A 21,295-nucleotide genomic window follows, 5' to 3' on the forward strand; every position below is an offset into this window, starting at 1 on the left:
GACCCGATAAGCGATATTAACGATTGGAGCAAGGGAGTTATTCAGTCTATTCAGGACGCTACAGAAGAGGTTGAATTTGAAAAGGTGATCCGGAAGTCGTTGATATACATCTCGTGAGTTAATGGAAGAAAAAGAAAGAGTTAGAGCAAAAGTTCAGCCAGAGACGAGGTGACAGGAAACCAGATCGAGAGAAAATAAGATCGGAGACCCGACAGCAGCTTCAAATGCTAGTGTATAAATATGAAGGTCCGACAAAGGAACTTATAGCTGAGGTTAGGGATCGCTACCTCAGCTGTTCTGGAGTTGAGAGTCTCCCTGAATACGCGGGCTCAGAAAACCCAGTATTGGACCGTCCCATCATTGTCGGGGAATTCAGGGCTGAAATAAACCGCCTAAGAACCAAAACGGCTGCCGGGCAGGACAAAATCAACTACAGGATGCTCAGGAATCTTGACGACGGTTCCGTTCGGTATCTTACAACCTATATGCAAGAATGCCGGAGAGATACCGGAAGCGTGGAAAGCTGCGAACCTGGTCTTCATTCCGAAGACAGGGAAGAAGCTCAACTTTGAGCATCTTGGGCCCATTTTCATCAATATTGCGTTGGAAAATTGATAGAGCACGTAACTAAAACTAGACTGAATAGATTCATGGAAGATCAAAACCTTTATCCTGATACCATGGTAGGCTTCAGATCAAAGCTATTGGCATGTGATGTCATGCTACAGCTAAAGGATCAGGTATTCGATAAAAAGACTTGATATCAGGGTCATTGTGGAACTGGATGTCTGAAAAGCTTTTGATAGTGTCAAATACGTAGCCATACTTGAGAACCTTAGCACGCCAAATGTTGGAGTCAAGACTACGTAAGAGACTTTCTCTCAAATCGGACTGCGACCATCAGCCTGGGCGGATAATCACTCGAAAACATTAGATTGGGGAATAGAGAGACGCCGCAAGGGTCCGTTCTCTCTCCAACCCTGTTTAATATACCGATGATTTGGCTTCCAGGGCAGCTAGACGGAATCACAAATCTGCATGACACCATATATGCGGATGATTTGACGCCTTTGATGAACAGGGGTAGCGATTAACAGATTGAGAGCACACTTCAGAGAGCCATAGATGTAATAGAGATATATCTCGAGCCGATTGGGTTAAAATGCTCGCAGAAAAATCAGAGGCTCTTTTTCTGTCATCTCAAAAAAGAAAAAGAAATAGTCCCCCATGCAAGGGCTGTGATATTGCTTTACGAGTGAATGGCAATGCCATTCTAACGGTAGACAGTATTGGAGTCCTAGGGCTGCGGATACAAGCATATGGCAAAAACACAGAAACTATTATAAGACGAAGCGAGCACAACCCCGACATTCCGGCTACACATCCGCAATTCTAACAAGCATGCAAGCATGAAGGAGGCCAATTGTTTTAAATTGGTTCAGGCTTTCGTCATAAGCCGAGTGCTATACGTTGCCCCCTATCTCAAACTGGCCAAAGCAGAAAAGGGCAAAATTGAAATCATCATCAGAAATAGGACCAACATCACACTAGGTCTTCCTCCAAACACTTTGACGGTAAACCTTCTAAGGCTAGGTGTCTCCAACACTCTGATTGAGCTCATAGAAGCCGCCACGGTGTGGCAGCATCAAAGGCTTTTAAAAACCAAAACTGGAAGGAAAATCATGGAGCGTCTGGGGTTCGAACCCTCGGAGTGTTCAAAGCAGACAGATAACGTACCTGGAGCAACCAGGAATAGACTCAAAATTCCACCGCTGCCAAAGAACATGCATCCGGTGTTTCACGAAGGTAGACGCAAAGATAGGACTGTGGCCCTGCAGGGCAAATTTCGAGGTAGATCCGATATGCTCTACACGGACGCTGCAGAATACGATCGCAAGGCAGCACACACAGCGGTAGTGGTTCGTGAGAGTGGAGACCCGGTCTCGTGCTGCACCGTTAAAAACACAAGTGAAACTGAGGCATAGAAAGTTGCCATTGGTCTAGTAATAATACAAAACGGTACAAGGGTGATAGTGAGTGACTCTAAGGCAGCCATTAAGAATTATGACATGGGCAGAATCTCTGCTGCAGCCGCCAGTTTCTGAGGGAAGGGCAAGTACCATCAGAGCTAATCTCACTGATCTGGTCCCCGTCTCATCAGTGTCTGTGAGGGAACGAGAAGGCACACGCGACCGCCCGAGGGCTCACTTTCCGGTCGATCGCCGCTGACGCGCCGCTTCCACGCGAGGAACACCTCCCATCGGGTGACGAACTCACAGCATTCTATGAAATAATTTCTCATTATAAGCTCGGTCGTAAGACCTATCCAGCAGCAGATAAACAGCTCAGTAGGAAAGAGGAAATCAAGTGGAGGAAATTGCAAAGTGGGGTGTTTCCGGGCCCTCAACTGTACAGTAAATGACGTCCAGAAGTCTTTAATCCTAGATGTACGCACGGCAATGACATTGCAGATCTAGTCCACATGGTTTGGACCTGCTCTTCATATAACAACCCGAATAGAACTGCACAGTCCTGGGAGACCTTATTGCTCAACCACGAAGCAGAAGAACAACGAAGTCATCGGTCTCGCCCTGATTGCCGCCGAGTCCCAAGGGATTCCGGCCGACGGTTAGGGGAATGAATGGGGTTTAGGCTATAGCCTTCTCCGCCGTCATTTTTGACCGGTGCAAATTAAAGATATTTCTTTCTCTCTCTCCATCTCCCAGACCAGTTGATGGGGATCGAAGGCATATGGCATGCGCTGTATGCCGTTGATATCACGATCTGAGCCACAGAGGGAAACATAAGGCGCATAGAGGAATGCCTACATGCAAACAGACGCTCACGTAGTGGATTGCTACGCAGGGCACTGTGGTCTCCAATGCGCACCCAGCAAGTCTGAATTTGTGCACCTTAGGGCATCCCCTAAGGACACTACCCAAATACATATCTCTTTAACCAGTGGCCCCATACATGAGGCCAAAGAGATTAGAATACTCGGACTCTTCATCCATAACAAAAGAAGAGTAGACACAACCTTGCACTAACTCCGCTAAGTTGGAGACCAGATGGGCCGTATGGTCCGCCGCAGCTTCGATAAGAGAGGGGGTTTGCGAAGCAGGGATGCCGTGCGGCTGGCCTATGCTTTCGTAATAAGCCTAATTCTCAATTCGGTCTCTTATCTACACTTGCGGAACCATGAGAAAGACAAAGTTGAGGTAATACTCCACAAAATGATGAAGAGATCACTTGACGTTCCTGTCTCCACCTCCAATGTGAAACTTGTTGCATTGGAGAGATTAAATTGAAAATTGAAAATTGGTTTTTGAGGAAACGGTGCGGCGTGGAGCTGTGGTGGAACACCTGTGAAACGGTGTAGCTAGTTGCCATGGTTACGACAAATGCGCAGTTATGGCCTCGGAAGGGCACGGTGAAACTGCTTTCTAATAGCCTAGTGTAGCTTCCACTACGAAAAAAAAAGAACTGCCGCTGTGCCTCAGCCTCAGCGAGACTTCAAAAAGCTGTTTGGGAAGACATGCCACTTGCATCGCAGACGTGGTCAAGACAGACGATATCGTCAGAGATACGGAACCGCTGATGCCGTCAGGCTAACGTGTGCGTTATCAGAAACGGCTTCTAATGTTTGTACGTCCTTTTTTTCTTGCTTCCACAGAAGAAAACAGCTAACTGCTTGAGTCAGACGCGTCAAGAGACATCCTCACAGGTGCGGCTCTGGTGTTTTGTAACCTGCCACGAGGCTACCGCTTTCTCCGCTTTTATTCTTTGTTTAGTTTATTTCGCCTACGCAAGAGTGAAAGCCTGAATACAAGACCTCTTGCCCATTCACAAGGTGGGGATCTTGGCGCCACCTTTCGAGATCAGGTTCAGCACTGTAGCGATCATTCCTATAGTCAGCACTGCAACACCACGGCAGTTCCTCTGTCAAAATGGCTTGGCTGAACACAGGTATCTGCTTCGTCCTATTCGTACTGCCAACGGCCGTACGTCCAGCAAACCACAACCGCGAATCAGTCAACACATTGAGGGTGAGTGATAACGTGTCACTGGCAGCGTTGGCTCTAGTAATGTTCATCTTGCTGCGACGCACCAATAAGTAAGTGTACCTATTGCTCCGCGCACGTTATAAAATTACAGGCTTAATTAATATGGCGTGAAGTTCTGAACATGAAATAGAGGGGCAAATTTAGTAAGTGCTCGAAGACATTGTCAGCTGAAGTTTGTTTTCACATGAGTAAACGCTATAGTTGCTATCACGCCAGAGGACAAAATTAATGTTCTGCCCTTACAGTAGATAAATCTTTACGCACAGGTTTTAGGACCTGAACTTTATTCACTGAACTGTTTTTTTCCTACTATACACTAAGTAGACGTCATTCCGACACTTTTGTTTTCTTTCAACAACATAAAGTTCTCTCGGCCGTAACGTTACCAGGAATTCGAGATAATGGTCAAGTTCACTTGGTTTTCCATCATGTGGTGCATGGTTTTCGTCACGTAGCGCTGTGCCAGACAATACAGAATTATGAACAGGGACATGATATTTGTTTAGCATGCAGGAGCAGCGTAGAAAACGTTAAACATGTTCTGGTTGGCTGTAAACTATAGATCCAGATATCATGTGGTGAGCTTTGCAGTAGCTTAGGATTTTAAGGGTGATGAAAGCGAAAGTAACACATCAGCAGTAAGACGAGCAAGGGAAGACTAGAATACTGTTGGCATAAAAAAGTGACCGATTGGATTGGAAAACATTTGATTCGTCAGAAAAGGCAGAATGCAGACGATCCGTGCTAGGGGGCTATCAGTCCACGGCTGACAGCGACCTGGGTAGCCCATTCAATGACCCGGGTTTGAACTCCCAAGTCTAAGCTGACCAACACGGCCTCCCACTGCTCGAGAGTAGGAACCTGTATTGGAGATTTCGGGGGCGGCTCCTCTTTACAATTCCACAATAGGTGATCATAAGTGGCTAAATCACCACATAATGTACATGCAGGGTCGTATTCACCGGGGTAGAATTTTGACAACAGGTAAGGCGTCATGAAGGATCGCGCCTGGAGTCGCCTCCAAGTGGTCTCCTGCTCCTTATTAAAGGCTTTGTCTGGAGGAGGGAATATCCTCCTTTCAAATTTAAAATGATTAGTAATATTGTGAAAAGATGATAGGCCGTCCTTCGAAAAACTCTCAGCAACGACAGCGTCCCCTGCTCGGCTGACGAATCATCGCGCTGTTATGTGGGCCGCTTCGTTACCAGGATTCCCCGAGTGAGCCGGGACCCATATCAATTCAATAATTCTGTCTAAGTCTTTGGTTTGACCCAATATGCTCATTGCTGCCTGAGAAATTCTGCCCCTCGCATAATTGCGTATGGCAAATTTAGAGTCCCTGAGTATGGTAGTAGCTTCTGTGTTAACGATAGCAAGGGCGATTGTCGCCTCTTCTGCCGTTTCCGAGGATTTCGTTATGGTAGTGCCGGAGACTATCAGTCTACCTTGCGTATCCACCGCCGTTAGTGCGAACGCTTGTTTCTGGGGATATTCTGCGGCATCTACATATACTGCATGTTCATCTTGGTTGTATATGTTGTGTAGAGCTTTTGCCCTAGCCCTTCTTCTCCCCTCGTGGTGAGCAGGATGCATATTCTTAGCTAGTGGCTTAACTCTTATTACCTTAGCGATGCGTTTAGCTATCTGTGTTTTGGTATCTTGGGGTGGCAACTGTATGCCTAGTCCTAAACGATCAAGTATGGTTCTTCCTGCTTTGGTGCGGGAAAGCCGGCCTCTCTGCATTGTTAAGTGTGCCTCTGTAAGCTCGTCTAAGGTGTTGTGTACTCCCAAGCCCAGAAACCTTTCGGTGGAGGTACAGTTCGGTAGCCCTAATGCTACCTTGTATGCTTTTCTAATCATAGACTCCACTTTGGCTTTCTCACTACTGTCTAATTTTAAGTATGGGAGTGCGTAGACAAGCCTGCTTATTACAAATGCTTGTACTATTTTGCAAAGTTCTGTCTCCTTCACTCACTCCCTTCCTTTTGCTTGCAATTCGTCTAAGTAGTCTTACAGTCCTATTGACGGTTGTCTGGAGTTTTTCTAGTGTTTCCTTGTTCTTCCGGTTCGACTGAAGGAAGAGTCCTAGGATTTTATAGTTAGAACTTACTTTACAGGGAGCCCTTCCACCCAGATTTTCAGTGGAGGCGGAGGTTTGTAATTTTTTGCTTGAGGGCCCCTTGGTTTGTATCTGATTAGAAATAATTCGGACTTGGAGGGCGAGCAGGGTAGCCGTGCTTTACCCGCCAGGTCTTGTATTATGTCTACAGCTTGTTGCAGGGTATCCTCTATCTGACCATCGCTGCCAGTTGTGGTCCATAAAGTGATATCATCTGCGTAGAATGTGTATTGCAGCCCCGGGATGGCTGCTAATTTAGAAGGAATTTTAATTAGTGAGAGATTGAAAAGGAAGGGTGACAGGACTGAGCCCTGTGGCGTTCCTTTACCTCCAAGTGAGATAGAGTCTGATTTAATCTCTCCCACTGCTATCTCTGCCGTTCTGTTACTGAGAAATGACTTGATGTACGGGAAAGTTCTTTCCCCTGGGTTGATGTCCGAGAGATTCCTTAAGATAGCATCGTGCGTGACATTATCAAACGCCTTGTTCAAATCCAAGCCTAATATGGCTTTAGTTCCTCTGCTGCGTTCCATGTCTATGATGTCTGCCTTGAGTTGCAGCATAACATCTTGGGTAGAAAGATTAGCCCTAAAACCTAGCATGGAGTTAGGGAGTAAGTTATGGTCCTCAGCGTATGCTTGTAGCCGATTGAGAATTATATGTTCCATTAACTTTCCTAAGCAGGACGTTAAAGAGATTGGGCGTAGATTCTCTATACACAATTTCTTGCCTGGCTTTGGAATGAATGCAATCTTTGCATGTTTCCATTCTTGTGGAATGTTTCCGTCTGTCCAGTATTTGTTCATGAGATCAGTGAGTGCTTTCACTGACCCTGCGTCCAAGTTTCTAAGTGCTTTGTTAGTAACACCGTCAGGACCGGTTGCAGACGTGGTGCGTAGTTGCCCCATGGCAAGCCACACTTCCGACTCCGTAATCTCAGCGTCCAAGTCCTCGTTGGGTGTTCCCTGATGTTTGGCAGCGGTCCATCTGGGGTTGTGTTTAAGTATCGATCTCGTAGTTCCGTTAAGAACTCCTCTGTGGTGCCTTGATACTGATGCACTAATCTCATAAGTTGACCTCGTTTAGTTGATTTAGCCTCTGTGGGGTCAAGAAGGTGCCTTAGCAGATGCCAAGTTTTCCGGCACTCGAGCTTGCCATTCATGCGGTCGCAAATTTGCTGCCATTGTTTGTGTTGAAGCTCTAGAGTATATTTTTCAATTAGTCTCTGCAACTGTGCAATTCTCTTTTTAAGATTTTTGTTGTGTTTGTTCCTCTTCCAGCGGTTTTGCAAGCTGAAATGAGCTTCCCACATATGCAGTAACCTAGAGTGAGTGACTTGTCCTTCTTCCATGCCGATTTCGGCTGTGGTTGCCTTAATGTCCATTTTTAGTGATTCCACCCAGTCCCCGAGATGTTCAATTACTGGGTCAGTGCTTGCATCTTTTTGTCTTTGTTCTCTTATTACGCTGAACTTGTCCCAGTCCGTAATTTTTACTTTGTTGAAGACTGATTTATGCTTTGCTGTCTCAAAGGTGGTAGATATAATGTAATGGTCACTGCCTAGCGTGTGTCCAGTGTTAGTCCATGTTCGGTTTTGTATGTTCTTTGCCAGGGTTAGGTCTGGCGACGTGTCTTTACATATACTGTTGCCTAGTCTCGTGATTTCTTGGGGGTTGTTCAGGACAGTTAGGCCTAGATTTTGGACCACTTGCCATACCCTGTTGCCTTTGGGACCGGCTGTAGAGTATCCCCATTCCGGGTGTGGTGCGTTAAAGTCCCCTACTATTAATAGCTGGGCTTTAGTCGCTAGTTTCAGAGTCTTGAGAAGTAATTCCGGTATACCGGTACCCTTATCTTTGAGTGGGCTATATGCATTAAACAGAAACAAATTTGTATCTCGTCGTTTCATGGGTAAAATCTCAAGGAGGACGTAGTCTTCCTTTGAACTTTCTATGGAGTGCTGTAGAGCAGTAATATTGCGTTGCAATAATACGGCTGTGGACACGCCCGTAATTGAGCCGGCATCATATCCTGGCGGAAGAAACGCCTTATAGCCCGGTAATTTGACCGTGCCACTAGCTTCTTGTAGAGCAATAATGTCTGGTGGACGTTGTTGTGCTTGAATGTGAAACTGCAGATTCCCCCGTTTGCGCCGGAAGCCTCTGCAATTCCACTGACATACCTCAATTTGTTGCGACGGGGCCATATTGGTGATCCACTCTTTGCTGTAATGATGTTAAGCTGTTCTCCAATGCGGTCAGCTTCTCCATCACTTCTCCACTGCTAAGGCATCTTACCTTAGCCTCTAAGTTTCCTACTCTAACCTCTAGGCTGTCTGCCTTGTTCTGAATGCTATCCACTCTTGTAGTGATTGCATTAGCGTCAGCTCTTAATGGAGCGGGCGTAGCCTGCTGCGGTACATCGCCTGCAGAGGCTTCGGCAGCTCGTTTGTTTTGGATATTCTCCGCGGGAGGAGGGTGTCTTTTAACTGCGGTGCGTTTGTCTGTTTCCATAGCCTCGCATGCGGGAATGGGTGCTTTAAGAGGGGCTTGCACAGGTGTTTGCTGTGACTGTGCTCTTCGCTCTCTCGAGGCCATGACAAGTCGACGAAGCTCCGCCATTTCTTTCTTTAGTCTGGCGTTTTCCTCGTCACGCGCCTTAAGCTCTTTGTGGAATTGTTCTATAAGTTTTCTCCCGAGCGCTCATCTGTTGGGAGGCCGGATTTGGCCAGCTCACCTTTTTGTTGGTTCGGCTGCTGCTTCTGCCTCGGTCTGAACTTGTGCTCTTCTCTCCATCAGCCGCCCCACTCAGCGGCGGGAAGGAACTGGATCTATCTCTGCCCTGGTTCCATGTTTGGTTCCTCGCCCGGCTCGAAGATCGGTGCCTGGATCTCGGGTGATGCTCCACGTGATGTCGGGCCGCACCTTCCACGTGATGCTGGGCCGCACCCTCGTTAAGCCTATGTGATTGTTGTCTCCGGACCACGAGGCGGTGCTTGCAATTCCGGCTCCCGGTGTGGTGTGCCCCATGGCACACGATGCAGTCGGGTTTACATGTGAGTGGCTCCCCATCAGGAGGTGCAGGATGGTTCTCGCCACATCGGTGGCACAGGTTGGCTTTGGGTCTGTAGCAGACGTCGGCTCTATGTCCGACTCTCCTGCAGTTGTAGCAGGTTTCGACTTGTTCCCGGTAAGGGTGCACATGGAATACGGATCCCCAATAGTAGATCTGGCTCGGAACTTTGTTCCCTTGGAATGTTATCTGGATCGTTTTTGAACGACCCAGCTGACGAGCGTCGAGGATCACGACACCCGGGTTGCGATTAATGAAGCCTTGTCGGACTTCCTCCGGCGAGCTTCCGTCGTAGGCTTGATAAATGACACCTCTGACTGAGTCGTCTGGCGCTACTACATACGTCACCACTTCATAGGTGTGATCTCCAAGCTGGAACGCTTTGACTTCGGAGTACATTGCAGCTCGCTGGCGTGCCGGGGTGCTTAGAGTGAGCGTGTTGTTATTAGAATTAACACGCATGGTGTCTTCAGTTAGTGCGGCCTGGAGAGGAACCTTGGCTGCCGCGCACATGGCGAGTTCGAGTTGGCGTGGCGCAAAGTCGTTTAAGTTCCAGCCTCGCGGACGGCAGACTATTTTGTAGTCGCTCTTTGGGAGTTGCGGTAGCGGCACTCGCCTTTTGATAGCGGGCGGCTTCCGTTTCTTCTTGGCAGGAACGCCGGAGTCATCGTTGGCGGCGTCTTGCTGCAGGCGCCGGGCGCGGTCTTGTAGGCGAAGAACGGTTTCCCATTCTCCGGACGCCAGCTCCGCGGGCGAAATGTCATCCCCCACGACGGTGTAGTTCATAGTTGAGGTCGTGTGAGCGGCCGGCTGGCTCGAACAAGCGAGCGCAGGGCCCAGGGCCCTGAGGGCACGGCAGCGTGTAGAGACCGAGTGACCGAGAAAGAGTGACCGAGAAATTTCGCGAAAAGCAACGGATATGAAACTAATATAAATTAGAACATGAAAAATAATGTTCCGTGAAAGAAAGGCAAAGAGAATAGGATTGAAATAAGAAAAAAAGTCAAGATGACACTTGCCACCACACCGATTCGGAGGGGATGCCATTAGATGACTATATATGTACGGGTTTATTTGTCTTCTGAAGAAAAGAAAACCCAAGCGGCGGGAGCAGATGTTCGAAATGACAACCTGTTTATTTGTGCAGTCTAGCTTCAGACCTATCGGCCACGGCGCAACTAGTGAGAGTTTGCGGACACATTGACTTATAGCTCTTCAGGTTGAGAGAGGGTAACTATGTTTTAAAATCTCAATTTTATACAGTTTTTCTCTTCGCTTCGGCAAATTAGGCATTGAAGTCTATAAAACCTAAGCGCTGCACAATTTAAGCTCGATGACAAATTCTACTGAACAAGCAGATTCTTCAGAAGTCATGCTATTTCCACGCATACGGACTTTGCATTTCCTTCATTTCCACAAGAAGCCGCTGTTTAAATTTTTAATGGTTTTGAAAATCTATCATGTAAGGCGCCGAGAGGTCAATGCCACTGTGCGGCGTGTGCGGGCGATGGCAAGGAACTTAATCGTGTGTAAATGCCCAATTTGTTTAGCATGATCGCTATACCATTTAGAAAGGCTGCGGCTGTAGACAACGTTCTGTTTCAACAGATAAAACTGGAGCCAAACTAGCACCCTCACATAACCAACATGCATTATTGCAGCCAATACTGCGGACCGCAGTTTGAGTGCGTGACCGCGGACCATCGTAACACACTGGTCACGTCGCGCAGATGGACTGTTCCTAAACCGTCGCGTACGATAAAAATTGGAAACAATAGGGCAATGCCGCAACGTCTATCAATAAACACCGGTAAGGGGGAAGCTAGTCATGGGAAACTTCGCGCCTGCACGTTAAAGGCAACAAAAGTGTAGGGAGAGTGTGAAGATTAGAGCTTTTCCTACGAGAGCATTTTTTTCTATTTAGGTTTCCTAGTCCCACCAAATAAAATGCAACTCACTTCAGTATGAGGTAACGGAGTCCTTATATAATATTAAAGTGATTTTACATAAGAAACCTGCACATGAGCTATGACATGGCACTCGGTGATCGAAAAATGAAAGACAATATTTTCTTTTTTTTTCCACAAGCCAGCGCTGAGACGGAGCCAGTGAAACTTTTTTGCCCTTCTTGGCAAGCAACATTTAATGTACCAAGTTACTTGGGCACTCTAAGGAACTCATCACTTCCCAGCAGCACGAGATCTAATCACTTGCTTATGAAACATGAGTTGGTGAATCGGCGCCAGGGCACGAATCGGTCAAAGATCTGCTTGTCACGCATGATTATAACACGTCTTTGTCTGCCTCCTGATCTCCTTTCTTGTCTACCAACCAAATATTCCATTCTGCGCCGATCAATATGTGTATTAGAGCACAGCTGTTAATTAAGTGCCCGTTCGTGGGTTGAGCCGCGTCGCTGCCGTCGATCTAACTTTGCCAGACTTGAAATAAATAAATAAATAAATAAATAAATAAATAAATAAATAAATAAATAAATAAATAAATAAATAAAAAGACATTGCCACGGATGGGATTAGAAACCGCGGCGCCACGAACAGATCAGCTTTGCTGGCAACTGCACGGGACCACTAAACTATCGCCGCAGCCGATTGTGTCAAACTGCACCACACTAACGTTTTGCATTGCCCATCGTCGCCTTCGCTACTAATACTGATATCAAACTAATATACACATTCCCGCGCCCCGTGCATTGCGTATCGCCGTCTTCATCAACTAGTAGTATTATCGAAATAATATCGTCGCTAGAAGTACCGACGTCCCTGCAAAGGAAAACATTTAGCCTACAGAGACTGAGACCCCTACGCTAACGCCGCAGGCGATCAGGCCTCGTGTTTAGCTGCAACAAACTCTCCCGCTGTGCATTGCACGTAGCTATCTTGTAGTGATACTGCTATCCAACTAATTAATATGCACATTCTCGCGCGCTGTGCTTCACACATCGTCGTCTTCTTAAACTAATACAGCTATCGAACTAATATCGTCCCCAGCCTTGCCGGGGACCCAGCAAAGCGAAACAGTCAGTCTACAGATCCTGGGACACCAACAGAACTGAGCTCAAATTTCGCACTTGAGAGAATCGTAATTGTCCTTTGGAATTCTGTTGGCCTGCGCGAAAACCTTTGTAGCTCGTAGAAATGGCTCAAGCTTGCTTTAGGCAATCAGATTTTCCGTTAATCTCGTCCATATTGGTTGCGCGTTGCGTCTTCCGATTGATGCTCCATCCTTTTCGTTCTTTTTTCTATTCCAGGTCTTCTCTCCTTTTCCACATGGCGTCGCCGTCTTCACGTCGAGTAATGACACTGTATTCAAGTGCATGAGCGCCACAAGAACACATTTCAACCCTGAGGCAGGAACAGTCACCTACGTCTGGCACCTTAAGGCGCACAGCGGCCATCCAAAGTAAGCAATGTATTTTCGTTTTTTTTTGTTACAGCGACACCTGTAATAGCATAAGTTTAGCCATACACACCTGCGTTCAACCTTTGTACGGGTATACAGCGTCAGCCGTAAGACCTTAATAACTTAAGGAATTATTAATTTTCCTTGATAATGACATTTATTTTAAGTTACTATATTGCGATTCACATGCTACCGGCCAACCGTAGTAGAATCGGCCACCTGTCGTAGTTGGCCGTAGGGAAAGTGTTAGAGTGAAGAGAAGAGAGAGAGAGAGAGTTTCAGGCGGCGGGTGGCCTGGGAGGTGAGGGCGAGAGCGCCGGGATGTGCAGCGGGAGGGCGGCTGTCATGGGAAGAACCCAAAGCGGTGGCTACTGTGGAAAGAGAAGCCTATGACTAGGGCGGAGAAGCACGCAACGTGGCGGTGGTTCCACGGCAGAATGAATGGCTATATAGCTAAAGCAAACCTAAAATTGCTTTCGCTAATTCATACGCTAATCCTGCAAGCCCATCGCAACAATTTTTTACCAGCTGTGACAGGTTACAAACGGCAGAAACACATTTATTTTTATTTTACTTATTTCAACATACTGCAGGCCCTTTTCGGGCCCTTGCAGGAGTGTTAACAAGGCATCAATGTGATCAAACACAAAAATACAGAGATCTGCGATCTAAACACAAAAATAATAGAGAAAATTAAACATTTACATACAATAAGAATGAAACCTACGTATTATGTTCCCTAGGGCTAAAAACATCAGGTCTACATGAACTGCGGAGAAATCTGAGGGTGATGCACCCTTGAATGGAATCAGTTTGAGCCAAAAAATAAGTAACACAACTGCAAGGAAGTGTTTGGTCAAAACATATAATGAAAATAATGCTTCGTTGTTATTTCTTTGGCAGAGTCGGCTTGTCATGGCGACGAAGTTTAGAGCGTAATTAAAAAGCAGCACCGAGGCGTTTGCTAGTACTTTTTTTTTCTGGAAGTACGCCGAACAGTGGAACGTTTCAGCTGAGGTTCGCTCCTCTTGCGTGTGACACGCGCAAGGACAGACAGTGAGTTCGGACGTCACCTTTCAAAAAGGAAAAAGCTCCCAACAATTAAGGAAACTTGCCTAGAGAACTCAGCTGGGTACCTCAAGCTTTAAAACCCGCTAATGCCCATGCAACTGGCTACAAAAGTATAAGGGACGCGTGTGTTCGGTTAAAGATTTAGAGTAGCGCCAACTGGCAACAAAGTCACCTGGCTTCTCAACCAGAGAAGTGCACGCACAGGCATCTCCGGCGATTGACTTGCGTGAAGGCACCGAAATCATTGTTTTCACACACACACACACACCTAGGGAACTTGTACTGAGCGCCAGACGACTTCTCCGACAGGTGCGCTGCTTGCTTCCAGAATGCACAGTTAGTGCTCAAAAAGCGACAAGAGGTCAGTCTGCACACAAGCCTCTTTCTGGCTCGCAGAACTATCCTAACCTTATTCGTTTGTTTTTAAGGACCGGCGTACTACACAGTATTTCCAACTGATATTCGCAGCTTTCTTCCGATTACGCTCTCCATTTGGGGCGCAGTGATTTGCTTCTGTCGCACGCCGTAAAAGCTCGGATGCAAGGTCCCCCATGTCAGGGGAAACACGCACACATTCGAAAAGAAGGGAACAAGCACAGCTTTGAACACAGCCGCTTCTGACTGCCTCTTCGGGTAAAATACATGGGCTCGGAGAATATTAGTGCAGTTGGGAGAAAAACGCACGCTTGTCTGGTGACTTGACAGGACAAAAGGAAGCACACAGCAACACGCAGGGTGTCACTTTCTCCTTTCGCAGTGCCCGACTGGAGCGTCGCGCAGGCAGGACGAGCACGACTGGCGCGCCTATGTCTGACGTGTGGTTGTGCACGCTGCAAGAGCTGTTTCTGGTAGCGGGGTTTCGCTTTCTGCCGTGTGCGCCCACAGAAATGCTTGCGCTGCTGTAGCCACGAGAACAAAATTTTCTAAAATCGAAGAATATGGATATTACTAACGGTAGGCTAGAACCCCCTTAATAAATAAGGAACCTAAAAGTATAGCGGACAAAAAACACCCCGGGTCGGGGTTGCCCTCAAACCAGCCATCACTCGGAAGTAGCCTCAGTACCGAGAATTGTTTCCTCGGCCAGGGTGTCCGGTATGTAAACAGGAGGACATTGAGGCCGACATTCATCACTTACTGTGGGACTGCCCAGCTCTCAAGCCTACAAGGATCCAGCACCTGATGGTAGCAGGTCTTTCACCAAGCAACCCTTTTTATACATTTCCTGGACGCAGGGACCGTACCATCGTTCTCTACTGGACTTCATGAAATAAGCTAACCTTTTTCCATTCATTTTTATTTATTATAGATACCTCAAGGGCCCTTGAGGGCTTTACATGGGATCATTCATCACACCTTCACCCATCATTGATGCCCTGGGACAATAAATTTCGCTTTCAAAACAAAAACAATTCCGTATTACTTTACCCGCCTGCTGGCCAGCACGTCCTATCTGTTTTCTGGCGCCCGGTTTCTTCAGAGGTGTGTGCTTAGGGGAGGCTCTGCCAACCCGGCTGCGCCCTTTCGGGGGCATACTCAGTTTCGAACACTAAGCCTGCAAAGGTGGTTCGTGTTTCACTGCAAAGTGAAGAGTTAGAAACAAAGCTCGTACTCTCTAACCAGCGTATGAAGTTCAACACTAAGCGATCCTTCTTCAGAAGAGATTCAGAGTATCACTGCGGTCCTAGGCAAGTCCGCTCTTCCGGCTGTCCGACTTTGTTAGTCAACTCGACGTTCCTCCCAAGCCGGCAGTGACGGGATTTGAAGGTGCAGGCTCCTTCGCCAAGCCAAGCAACCCTAGCAAGCCGAGCACCACGCCGGGGCAAAGTTTGTACCCATTTTGAGGAAACCGGTGGGTAACCGGTGGGAGTCGAACCCACTACCTCCCGAAGCCGAGGCGGGTGCTCTACCACGAGGCGGTTGCGGGGCACCACGCCGCTGGATATGCTTTTAACTCAAAAAGCGTATTTTAAAATATTCCTGACAGCCTTAAGTGCAACACCATGTATATACGACACATCTGCAAAGAATTAGGCATTTACAAGGCAGCGCTGCATGTTGCTGTGTGTTCTCACTTGTACCGTCCTGCTTCCGTGCTGTATAGAAGTTAGCGACATAGAGATAAGAGGTGGGCTGGGGGAGAGGCTTTTCGTCGGTCACGGTTTCTCGACCTTCTGTGCTCAGGCGAGCTCGGAAACCAAGAAATCTGCATCAAGGACTTTGCCAATCACGCAGCGCGTTTCGGACGCTCGCCTGGTCGTCCGGCCAAGGAAGATGGACGGAAGCGCGAGGACACGTCAGGCACGAAAAGGCATTTGTGCCCATGTGGAAATGTTCTCCGAAATCACAATGCTAGTAAAGTGTGCAAGTACATAAATTTGAGTTTCTAAAGGGGCAGAACTTTATTGTAGGACTTTATCCCCTGGCAATCTTCGTCGTTATGATAAGATAGAAAACAAGACGGTAAGATGAATATGAACGACAGACTGGGTTATTGACGCGCCTTTAGATCTACACGTTAAACTATTTCCTTAAAATTAGAGGCCGACCATACCATCGCTAAGAGTGCCGCATTCAATTCGTCCCTTTTCCACAGTTGTTGTAGGCATGACTTTCTGCTGAAATATATTGTTGAATATATTAACAACCCTGCTTCAAAGAAAAACGGCTAGAATAAACATTTTCAGTGCACATTTGTGCGCATATCAAAAATAGACGGCAAATAACAGCGTAAAGGGTTCCGTTCAGGCCAGATTTTGGGATTTAAAACGGAGGGTCTGTCTTACCCCGCAATTATGTACAAAATCAATTTTTAAAGGGAGAGAGTTTATTAACGCAGTAATTTTTTTATATTGTAAGATTTCACTATAACATCCAATATATCCGCAGATATCCAGTCGGCAGGCTGGCATTCTCTTCTATTAACGTTTTTGCTATCCTGGAAACAGTTCCTTTCCGTTTTTTTTTTATGGCGCTCTCAACTGCTTGACGCGACCGATGGAAAAACTTTAAAAGAAAGATTTTGCTCCGCATCGGAAGAATGGGCCATTGCCATCAATATTTCCGTAACAGTAGTTTACAATTTTACAATTTTCAAAAGTTTTGTCCAAGAATGTTGCAGATGAGTCACAGCCGCACGGAAAGTTTCCAGCACCCCTGCAAGTGGGGAATTGTTATTTTTTTTCTGTGCGCGGTATCGTTTCTTGCTACCATGCAAGCGTGCCTAATTCGATGTCCGCAACAAGGGGCCTACTTGCTTGTTCTACATGCTTTAAAATGGTGCGTCTATGCTAAAAGTAAAAGAGCATAAAAAACTGTATCCTGCCTCGGGATGACGATGTAGCAGAAACATTTATAACGTGCCTCCGATTCCATGAGAGAGCCCACAGCAACAAGCCCATTGGCAAGGCATATTTGGATCATTTGGCCACATTTTCTAAAGCGCCTTTTCCGTACCGATTCTAGAATATCAGTGTGCTTGCGCACCATGCGAACAAAGGAGTTTCGGGGACGCATATAGCCTACATAACCACCTACTAGTGGCTAAATCTGGTATTCACCAAGCCATATGAGCATGCATGTATGTGAATTTGTACTGGTATCGAACGCAGCTTAAACCGCTTATAGCTAATGCCAAGAGACTATAAAATCTGCATTATGATCGGTAACGCGTTTTAACCGAAATGAAGTTGTTCACTTATTTTACCGCTTTGCATCATTAGTCTGTACCTTTCATGAGAGTCTAAGAGAACATAAAGCAAATAATTGAAACGAAACAAACAAACAAATAAAAAGCTTTTCCTACTTTATCTGGAAAATGAAAGTGAATGAAATAACTGTATTATTTTTCTCTGTATTTCGGCGGAAAATGCGCCGCGGGAACTAAAGAGCAGTTGAGAACCATAGACTTCAACAAAGTTCTCATCACAACCGCATTCGCCAAAGCACTTGTTGATTGCTAATGCATTTACTTTCTATCAGGACCTTTCGATCGTACTAAACGATAGTCTAAAATCCACATTAAGTGGTTTCTTTAGCTGCTAACGGAGCACTTCTGGTTCGGATATGTGTCTCTTGAGCGGAGCATTTAGCGTAGCGAGTGAACCATTGAAAGAAAATGTTTGCTGTTCTCTGTCAGTGTAGTTGAGGTCCGTCGACTTGCCCAAAGTTGTGAGCGCAGTGTGACCGCAATGTGCCACTTTTCGCAAAACGTTCCGAAACGCCGCAGACAGCGCTAGCAGGAAGCGTGCTGCTCGCTTCTGTTGAATGCGAACTGGACCCCCGCATCTGCGCGCTTGAGAAACACATGCGCCGGGAGTGTCAATGATCAGGAGGAATCATCGCATGTTTTCTTGATTCTTCCAAGTATTGTACCCATCAGAAGTATGGTATGGTAGACGGAGGTTTAACGTCCCAAAGCGACTCAGGCTATGAGGGACGCCGTAGTGAAGGGCTCCGGAAATTTCGACCACTTGGGGTTCTTTTACGTGCACTGACATCGCACAGTACACGGGCCTCTAGAATTTCGCCTACATCGAAATTCGACCGCCGCGGCCGGGATCGAATCCGCGTCTTTGGGACCAGCAGCCGAGCGCCATAACCACTCAGCCCCGCTGTGGCGTTGCCACCCCCCTCATCAGAAGGACACTGAGGAAGGAGAAAATCGAAAAGCTTCTGCTCTTAAACCATTTCTTTTTTGTCTGTTGTTTTCAGTACTGGGCAACGAATTCCACCCTCTAGCAGCTTCATTTTTCTTCCGCATTCAGTGGAGCACACTGACTACATACCTACCTACCCATGTCCAACATTCTCGGATAAAAAGTTTGAATATTAGAAAATTGTTAGCTACTGTTACCGTGATATTGAAGGTAATGACCCATTCTTGGGATATATGGCAAAATCTTTCTTTTAAAATTTTTCCATCACGTGCATCGAGCAGTAAAGACTGCCGCCGAAAATCAATGGGGAACGCTTTTGATGGTAGGAAAACGTTAAAAGAAAAAAATACAAGCCTGCTTTCGGAAATTGTGATAATATTTTGATTGTTATAGTGAAGTCTTACATTATATAAAAGAATTGCGTTCATGAACTCTTTTCCGCTCAAAAATGCTTTTGTCCAGAACTGGGGGGTGTATGTTTCTAGAAGCTGCCCTATGTGCTGTCTTATGTCGCGCGCATCTTAATTTTGAGAGCTCTGCCTGCATCCTTGATATTCAGTGCCTTGGTGGTCGCACGCGGAGGTGGGGTTATTGTCCTCAAGGCGCAAACAAGCTATGAGATACGTTACTGTGGCAGACTTCAGATTAATTTCTACTACTTCGTGTTCTCCAATGTAGACTGACATCGCATGTCCCACAGAGCATTTCTATTTCTCCGCCATTGAAATGGTGCTACTTCGCGGGGTTCGGTCATGCGTGCCGGTTTCCCACAATCCGGAAAGCCGTTTAAAACTTCAGCTCATTAAGGCTAAGTCTTGCATGAACACATTTAATAGCGACACCCATTGCACAACTTCATGAACACAACGTACGACATGCGAACCTGCTTCTTCTTCGAATTGTGTGCCCTAGCCATCGCCACAAGGATGTGTAAATGATGCGTCAAAATTGTGTCATTGACGCAAGAATGTTTCCGAAACAGGTTTGTGAGTTTAGGGAAGTGCTGATTTTTTTGCAGGGAAATGCAGTGGTCATGCTTCACATTGTGCACTGACGCTTACAGCTGCATATGAAGCATGCTTTTTTATATGCATTTTTTGCTTTGTTCGACAAATAAAGTGTGTCAGAACAAACGTGCACAAAAATCTATTGCTGAAACTGATTATTGTTGTGATGTTCGTACATTCTTCGATTTTTTCACGAGTGCTTTCGTTGCAGGAGAGACATCGTTGTTGACTTGTCCTTTGGAGTTGCCCCTGGTCAAGCCGCATATTTCGTGAACCAAGGTGATTACTTTCTCGATTCTGCTAATTATCAAACCCTTCGACTCGTCTTCCATACAGAGAGGTAAGTATGCTGGTCGTAGTACTAGCTGTGGGTTCCTTAAAAATGGAAATAAAGAGGAAAGAAAATTCGAGTGTCGGCCGCGGAAAATGCTGACGTACTGAACAGCTGAACTGCGTCCGGAATAAAGAAAAATGACATGGAGGCGAAACACAGATAAGTGGCATAGTAGGCACAGATTTAAAGGGAAAGAATATATAAAAATATATAAAAGGCACATATTCGCAAGTGTTCACAATAAAGCAAAAAATGGATTGCACTTAATATTATTACGTGTGTGATGCGATAGCATAGCAAGATTTGGTGCCAGAGCGCGACGACCCCCCGTTCAGTTGAAGTCCCTCTCGGCTTAGTCCACGTCACTTCCGGTTTAATTCACGTAATTTTTGGTCTTATGCGTCACTGTCGGTTTAGTTTACGTCACTTGTGGTCTGCGCCGTAAGTCATTAGTTGTTATGACTCATACACTACTGCCATACACACCATCCGTCACTTCCGGTCTGTGTCATGAGTCACGGGTCGTGACTGGTCCTGTAACTCATACATAGATACACTGTTACTACACACGGCATCAAGACAACCCAACACACTAAACGACGGCTACATACTGCCCAGGCTCCGATGTGGCATCACGGCGTCAACGCAAAATGGTCTCACTGCCTGCTTATTCTACTAGTATCCCATAATAACTACATCAGCTGAGGTAGAGCTTAGCCACGAACTATTCTGCGAAAAGCTGTCCCTGCGTTGGCAATCCCGCTGCTCTTTGTGTTTGTAAGCATGCTGGTCATCCCTTAGTAGGCGTTTAACAGGCAGTGGCCCCGCCAACGGTCCGGGTGCGGTGCAAGGGCAGCAAAGCCTGGTTTTGTTTTGTTTTTTCAGGAAACGAAATGGAGCACTAATTATCTCACATCTCGGTGCACGCTCAAATCAAGCCTTACCGAACGGGAGGAAGGTGGGAGTGAAAGAAAAAACAGAGAAACAAGTGCCGTAATGGAGTGCTCCGAGATAATTTCGACCGCCTGGGGATCTATGACGTGCAGTGACATCGGCGAGCACACGGGCGCCTTAGCGCTTCGCCTCCTTCGAAACGCGGCCGCCGCTGTCGGGTTCGAACCTGGCAACTCCAGTTCAGAAGCCGAGCCCTCTAACCACTTAAACACCGCGGCGGGTAAGCCGGGTGCTTTCCTCCTGCGTTTGCGATGCTCCCGAACCTATGCTGCGTACCGCGAAGCCGCGAAGTTTCGCGTTTCGCCTCACGTGCGGCTAAAGTTCGCCGTTGCCGGCGATTCTTCTAACGCTCCTGCACATGATCAGTCTCGGCTGAGGAGAATGTAAAAGGCCGCGTCCACCATGGCGAAGGATCCCCACGCCCCTCGCATCCTCTGCTTTAAGCCGCAAAGGAGACGAAGCAGCCGTGTGCCAGCGAGGTGCGCTCGGTCTAGTGACCTGACCTTGCTGAAACAGCACCGCCAGCACGACGCTCAACCAGCAAAGGAAACACCAACAGCCTCACGCCACAGAAAAAAATGGCCGCCACCGTCTGA

General features: G+C 46.8%; 1 protein-coding gene and 1 pseudogene across 1 annotated transcript; both read left to right on the forward strand.

Moving 5' to 3' along the window:
• Positions 1–1,409: 1,409 nt before the first annotated feature.
• Positions 1,410–2,633, forward strand: LOC144133894 (uncharacterized; annotated as a pseudogene).
• Positions 2,634–3,757: 1,124 nt separating this feature from the next.
• LOC144133895 (uncharacterized) lies at positions 3,758–20,650 on the forward strand. Its single transcript, XM_077666957.1, has 4 exons — positions 3,758–4,046; positions 12,524–12,675; positions 19,623–19,690; positions 20,631–20,650. The coding sequence occupies exons 1-4, from the start codon at positions 3,948–3,950 to the stop codon at positions 20,648–20,650; spliced, it is 339 nt and encodes a 112-aa protein (XP_077523083.1). The 5' UTR covers positions 3,758–3,947.
• Positions 20,651–21,295: the final 645 nt, after the last annotated feature.

Source organism: Amblyomma americanum, chromosome 5, assembly GCF_052857255.1.
Source record: "Amblyomma americanum isolate KBUSLIRL-KWMA chromosome 5, ASM5285725v1, whole genome shotgun sequence".
NCBI lineage: Eukaryota > Metazoa > Arthropoda > Arachnida > Ixodida > Ixodidae > Amblyomma > Amblyomma americanum.

Coding starts and splice junctions, on each gene's coding strand:
- LOC144133895 (XM_077666957.1), top strand. CDS start 3,948: ATGGCTTGGCTGAACACAGGTATCTGCTTCGTCCTATTCGTACTGCCA. Junction 12,676..19,622: donor GCGCACAGCGGCCATCCAAA/GTAAGCAATGTA, acceptor CTTTCGTTGCAG/GAGAGACATCGTTGTTGACT. Junction 19,691..20,630: donor CGCATATTTCGTGAACCAAG/GTGATTACTTTC, acceptor TTGTTTTTTCAG/GAAACGAAATGGAGCACTAA.